Here is a 6,636-nt window from a genome sequence, read left to right as displayed (position 1 = left end):
CGAGCAGGGAGCCCGATGCGGGGCTCGATCCCAGGACCCTGGGACCATGACCTGAGCCAAAGGCAGACGCTTAATGACTGAGCCACCCAGGCGCCCCAGTGACTGAATAATCTTTTAAAAAGCCACAAGACTCCTTGATGATGAAGTTTCTCTAAACCTAGCTTAGTGACTAATGGTTGTACTCTGTGTGTGTGGTTGTACAAGAGAGAACATCCGTATAAATGCACGAGAGTGTGCCTAAGTAAGAGGGGGTGTGCATGCGAGGAGTAAACGAGCCTTTGCCAGGTGTCTACACACGACTGTGTGAGTGAATAGAAGCGTATGTGTGAGCATGTAGGCACTAAAGTGGGGTGGCGGTAGGAGGGCCTGGCAGGAGGTGCTCCCGCCAAGATAGCCCCAGCCTTTCGGGGGCTTGCACATGCAATGAACGCACTGCACTGGTGTATCATGAATGGCGTGGGTCTGCAAGTGTGGGGGCGGGAAGTGGGGTAAGTTTGTGAGCGGTTCCCATGAAGCCGAAGCTCGAGAGAGCCCTGTCTCTTAGATGGCTGCCCTTCCTCCTGCGCGCTCCCCAGGACTGGACGCTTAGGTGATTCAGCCCCATCTTCATTTCTGCTGCCGCCTCCTCCCAGGGCCCCCATGGAGCTCCTGGCTTTCCTGAGCCTGCTGGGTCTGATGCTGCTGGGGGCAGGGACAGCTTCTCTCCCCAAGGAGAGGAAGAGGAGAGATCAGACGCTCGGGGAAGGTGATGCTTATGCAGTCCTGGACAACTATGACCTGGGCCTAGACAACTACGACGAGGTCATTGACCTGAGCGACTATGAGGGGCTCACGGACTATGGGGACCAGCTCCCCGAGGTAAGGGGCACACAGCAGACCAGCGGCATTCCCTGCAAGACACTGGGCATCGGGGGCCTGGCCCCTCTCCCGCTGTCCACCGTGCAGGCCTTCCAAGCCTCCATTCTTTCTCCAGGAGGAGGAGATGCTTGTGCTTCCATAGAAACTTGTCACTTAGATGATACTAAGAAAGAGGACAACAAAAGTTCAATTTCTTAGCTGGTTTGTAGTAAACTTGATGGGATCCTCCGCTGCTTAGAAGTCCTATATCTGTCCCCCTGCCTTTAAGTCAGACCATAAACCATATCTCACTGGGAGGGGCGGGGGTCAGCCATGTCTTCATACTTTCACTAGAAAAAGAAGCCCCACGACCCCGTCTGCTCTTAGGCTGTCTTCTAGTCTGAAATCCTTTCTTGGCCCTTCCTGGCTTTTGCAGGGGCTGATCCAAAGCCTGCACCCATTAGCTGTGTGAGCGTGGTCAGTGCCCCTCCCTGGGCCCGTTTCCTTCTCCATATAAGGAAGATGCTGCTCTTTAGGAAGTTCCCTTCCTCCCTCCCCTTTTCTCCACGGTGACTCTTCGCAAGTTTGAAACTGGTCACTGAGGCCCCCAGAGTTCAAAATAAAGTCCTTCTCAGGCAAAAACTCGCCTACTGTGTGCTGTGTGCTCTGTCTCCAGGTCAAAGTGACCAGCCTGGTTCCTCCAACCAGGATCGGTTCCACTCAGAGCACAGTGACTCCGAGGAAACTCTCTTCAAAGCCCAGGATGAGCCGGCCTACGATGCTGGGCCTCCTGGACTCGCCAAGCAGCCACGGTGAGTTCACGGTCACAGGTCCCGATGCACATGGGTCATAGGCCATGCAGCCATGACCCAGCACTAGGCCTACCATGGCGAAGTGTGGTCAGGGTAGGGAGTGAAAGGTTGGGGCTAGCCCTCACTGTAAGGGAGAGGAGGAGAAATAGCCACAGGAAGAACAGAAAGAAAAAAAGAAAGAAAACCCAAAGGGGGAAGCTGGCTATCCCTAATGCTTTTGGCTAAATGCACAAATTGGATAGGAGGGAGAAAAAAAAAAAAGAAAAAGTCAGCACTCTGCTATGCTTAGCAGAGCCACCCTACCTTAATTAACAGCATCACTAGGGGACCAGTTTGAGTGGTAATTAGATTAGAGACAATTAAAAGCCTGTAGAGAAGAATAAATAACTTCGTGGCTGTCACTTGGCATGGGGGCAAATGAGGCAGTCATACTGCTTTTCGGCTCTAAATTCCCCCCTTAGCAGCTCTTTTCCCCTCCCTGATGCCCTCCTGGAGACGGGGATGCTGGCATATCCGGCAGGGAAGGGTTGGCGCTCTGCTGGGCATCAGGACTGGAGCAGAGGAGGCATGCAGTTAATTCCTGACTTGCTTGGCCCTGGCTCCTGTTCTCTTGAGATATTTGCCTTGGGTGGATCTAGGGTATTGGGGCATCAGTAGGAATCTGTGACCTCTCAGAGCTACAGGATCTCAGGCTTAAAGAGACCATAAAGGGCCTCAGCTGCATGTGTCATTCAAGGCCTTGGGCTAAGAAGGACGCTGAGATCATCTCTGCTCCACCTACCTTGGTCACTGCCTGCAAAGAAGAGCTGCCTCTTCACTGTGGGGCTGTGTCACTGCTAGCCGACCTCCCCCTTGAGTTGGACGACTGCTGGTCTCCCATTATCTCTGTCCCTTGTAATGGCGAGTGATGGAAACCGCCTGCACTCTTCAGGCCTATGAGCCCGTAGAGTCTCCCAACTTTTTAAAGCCAGTTTGGGTTGGATGGCCTGGCCCATGTCTGATGACCACTGGTCATGGAATGAGAACAGGAGAGAGCTGTTGCCCAACAGAAAACTGGGATGCTGACCCCCTAAGAAGGGGAAATGAATTCTGGGCAAGCAGGGTCCACTCCACCGTGGCTTTCTTGCACTTCTCAGAGCCATACAGAACACGCTCCTCACCCACAAGGCAGCTGGCAGGGCGAGCAACCATTGGCCAGTCCACTTAATTCTGGCTTTATTTCATCGTCATTGTGCCTTTTGGGACCAGAGAGGAGCCTTATAGAAAAGAGACCGATGGATGTCCTAGAAACACCCACCTAGGCCCAGAAAAACCTATAGAGGACTGGAGACTGATAAAAGCACCAGGGGGCCGGGACTGGGTAATAACTGGGAATGGATCTGCCTCTCTTAGGTTGGGGGCTGAGTGCCAGGCTGGGAGCAGCCAACACTGTGACCTTCCGTTCGGGCCATGGCTCAGCCACTCCCTGAGTGAGCACCATTGGTCCCAGAGGCTAAAGGAGGTCTGAGAAGGGTCTCCCTTTGTTCTGTCTTCCACCTGGGCCAGGCCTGCCCACATGTCTGGTCTGCGTGTGCCTCGGTTCCTCCGTGTACTGTGACGATACTGACCTGGAGAACATCCCTCCTCTTCCCAAGACAACCACTTACCTGTACGCCCGCTTCAACCGCATCCGCCGGATCCGCGCCGGAGACTTCCAAGGGCTGAGTATGTGGTGCTCTGGCAGAAGACGAGGGCAGGCCTGGCAGAGGGAACCCCCAGGCCCTCTGCCTTGCCCCCCCCGCAGCCACATGAACAGTCACAGACACGGTGTCCCACCTGAGTTAGCCTTTCCCTGCTAGCTTTCAGTCTCCCCAGTACCAAATGGAAATAGCCCCAAGTCTCTCTAATCCCTTCCCTTGAAGATTTTGGGTAATAAAAGTGCCCCGTTTCATGTGTTCTCCCCAAAGCTCTGGAAAGCTGGGAAGGGGAAGATAGGATCAAGCCTACATTTTCAGTATTCTGAGGCACTGTAGCTCTGCACCCTCCTGGCCTCTGGACAAGGCCGGGCTAAATCAGCTCCATAGCCCTGATGCTGTTTACCTGTTTGCTGTTTGTTGTGTGTTTTGCTCCCTTATGCCTTATACTCTGCCTCAGCTAGGAGACCTGGGCTCTCATCCAGACTCTGCCACTAATTCCCACAGCCTTCTGGGCCACAGCATCCTTTTATGTAAACCAGCGGTGAAGGGTGGGGGTGGAATGGGTCCAGGCATCGGTGGGCCTGTTGGGTCTTGCCTCTACCAAACCCATCCAAGGTGGGCAGCCACCACAGAGGATAGAACTCCAGGTATTGGAGTTCTGTATTGCAGAATCTGAGGGCTTTCCAGGGGGTCCTGGTTTATGATGTTATTCTCCCAGCTGGGACCCCATGCAGGTGGAGAACTGGCTGGCCTTCCCCATCTTAAAAGGGATGGAGCAGGGTACAGGTGGGTCCAGCAGGGGCAAGGAAAGATGACAGGTCCTGTGTCTCTCTGTGTTCTCCCCCATGCCCCATAGCAAAACTGAAGAGGATTGACCTTTCCAGCAATGCCATCTTCTCCATTGATGATGATGCTCTCCGGCTGCTGCCTGCCCTGCAGGATCTGATCCTCCCAGAGAACCAACTGGCATCTCTGCCTGTGCTGCCTGCCAGCATCGAGGTCCTGGACGTCCGCCTGAACCGGCTCCGGAGCTCGGGGATACAGCCTGAAGCACTCAGGGTGAGCCAGGGCATGTAGCCCACCCTCTCCCACCTGCCACCCGTGCCCACAGCCACACACACACGTGCACGCGCGCGCGCGCACACACACACACACACACACACCATGCCCTCCTGGGATAGCCCAGCTCCAACCCTATTCTGGGTCTGAAAATCAAACCCCATTTTCTTCATCTGTTCCCATTGTTTTATTAAACTTTTTGGTTGTTGTTGTTGCAAGAGACCAATTCTGACTCAAGAAAGAGTGTTTAACAACATGCCAGCCCGAGAACCTCCAGGAGAAGGAAATTCAGGCCTCGTGGGCCTGTTATTGGAAATGGGGGGTTGGGGGGGCATCAGAAGCCAAGGTCAGCAGCTCTCCCTCTCCCTCTACCGGGCATGCGGTCTCTTGGCTTCTCTCCGTGCGTCCATTCCGTTCACCTGTCTGCACCCTCAGCTTCTGCTCCCCGAAAACATTGGCTTGCACGTGACTTGCAATAGTGCTGACTCCAAGACTAACTCTACAGAAACCTTTATTTCCAAAACCCAGCACTAACTAATCATTGTCTTTCTGTGAGCAAGTGCTTAAGGGAGACAATCTGACTGATCGCTGGCTGGCCGGTTCTGATGGGAAGGGCTAAACACTGGGCAAAAATCGGGCCCCAGCAGCTGCCCACTCGACAGGGCTCGGATGAACTCCAGGAGTAGTTCCGGTGCGGAGATGACGAGCAGCATGGTCACGACTGCCCCCAGCTCCGTCACACTTGCAGACTTAGTTTGCCTTGTGTGCCTGTGGCTCTCATTCGGTGGCTCTGGATGTGTCCTGAACATGCTCTTCACAGCCATCCTGGGTTTAACATTTGGAGACTTTTCATTTGGGAAAATCCCTTTCTGATAGCAGAAAGGCTGAGGCTGGACTGAACTGTCCCCTTGTCCTCCCTTTCACGCCATCCCTGCCCCTTGCCCGCCCCTCACCTGCTGCTCATTGCAGCTGACCAACTCCTTCACGCCCCCCCAGCTGCCAGACCTCAGTGGCAGGCACGATCCTTCTGCATCCGGTGGGAGTTAGGGCCTGTGAACTCCCGAGAGACTGGGTGTCCCCTGCAGCCCCCAGTGCCGAGCCTGGCACGTGGCTGAGGCTCAAGAGACCCTCAGGGAACGAATGGGGTCACATCAGGCGCCCATCCCTGCCGGGTCCAGCAGCACCTGCCAGCCTCCCATGCCCTTTGCCTCCTCCCTAGGCGCTAGAGAAGCTGCAGTTCCTCTACCTGGCTGACAACCTTCTGGACTCCATCCCTGGGCCTCTGCCCCCGAGCCTGCGCTCACTGCACTTGCAGGTGAGCAGCACCCCCCCAAGAGCAAGAGCATTGAATACAGCCCAGGGGGTGGAGGTCAGATAACCGGGAGCCTCCTTAGGCAGCAGGGGCAGGCGTCTCCTTTCACTGAGAGCTCACCGGAGACAGGGATCGGAGGTCTTGCCCAGGCCACTGTCCACAGCCTCGGCGTGACGGCCTTCCTTTCCTTCTCCTGAAAGTGCTTCCTGTCCTTCCATGTCCTTCCTCCCATCTCAGCTGACTGCTTGTTCCTCCCCTGCCTTCCCCTCGGCTCTGTCTCCTCCTCCTCCCTCGTCCCTCTTACTCTCTACCCTGGCTCTCCATCCATCCTCCACGTGCCGCCTCTCCTCCCTCCTTGCTGCATGGCCTTGGCCTTACGTGCCTCGGTTTCTCCACTCTCAAGAGGGGAGCTGCTGGGGAGAGCTGACGGATGCGCCTTCGGCGCTGCCTGAGGGCACTCTCCAGGCAGAGGTTGGCAGCTGTCAGTGTGTTCTTTCCAGAATAACATGATAGAGACCATGCAGAGCGACGCCTTCTGCGACTCCGAGGAGCACAAACACAGCCGGAGGCAGCTGGAAGACATCCGCCTGGACGGCAATCCCATCAACCTGGGCCTCTTCCCCAGCGCCTACTTCTGCCTGCCGCGGCTCCCCACCGGCCGCTGCTGCTAGGTCACCGGCCGCGCTGGGGAGGCCCTCACCGCCTTCGGCGGGCGCCCGCCGCCTCCGCACGATGGGCTTTCGCTCGGGCCGGAATCGGCCTCCGGATCCAGTTGCAAAACTCACCCCCATTCCCGTCCGCCACCTTCTACACGCTCGTGCACACACACACACACACGCATGCACACACGCACGCACACGTACACACAGAGACACATACATGCGCGCACACACACACGTGCGTGCGTTAATGTCCTTCAGTAGCCAAATTTGCATTTCTC

General features: G+C 55.8%; 1 protein-coding gene across 1 annotated transcript; it reads left to right on the top strand.

Annotated features, from left to right (window-relative positions):
* The first annotated feature begins 580 nt into the window (after positions 1 to 580).
* On the top strand, positions 581 to 6,367 carry OPTC (opticin). The gene is made up of 6 exons (XM_021686595.1): positions 581 to 858; positions 1,514 to 1,649; positions 3,195 to 3,353; positions 4,182 to 4,384; positions 5,604 to 5,699; positions 6,197 to 6,367. Exons 1-6 carry the CDS (start codon positions 640 to 642, stop codon positions 6,365 to 6,367), a joined length of 984 nt encoding a protein of 327 aa, XP_021542270.1. The 5' UTR covers positions 581 to 639.
* Positions 6,368 to 6,636: the final 269 nt, after the last annotated feature.

This window comes from Neomonachus schauinslandi, chromosome 6 (assembly GCF_002201575.2).
Source record: "Neomonachus schauinslandi chromosome 6, ASM220157v2, whole genome shotgun sequence".
NCBI classification, from domain to species: domain Eukaryota; kingdom Metazoa; phylum Chordata; class Mammalia; order Carnivora; family Phocidae; genus Neomonachus; species Neomonachus schauinslandi.
Note: the sequence above shows the minus strand (reverse complement) of the source record. Positions and strands in the feature narration are given on the sequence as shown.

Excerpts from the sequence above, each read along its gene's own strand:
- OPTC (XM_021686595.1), top strand. The coding sequence starts at position 640 with ATGGAGCTCCTGGCTTTCCTGAGCCTGCTGGGTCTGATGCTGCTGGGG. Across the intron at positions 1,650-3,194 it reads GGACTCGCCAAGCAGCCACG|GCCTGCCCACATGTCTGGTC; the intron begins GTGAGTTCACGG and ends CACCTGGGCCAG. Across the intron at positions 5,700-6,196 it reads TGCGCTCACTGCACTTGCAG|AATAACATGATAGAGACCAT; the intron begins GTGAGCAGCACC and ends TGTTCTTTCCAG.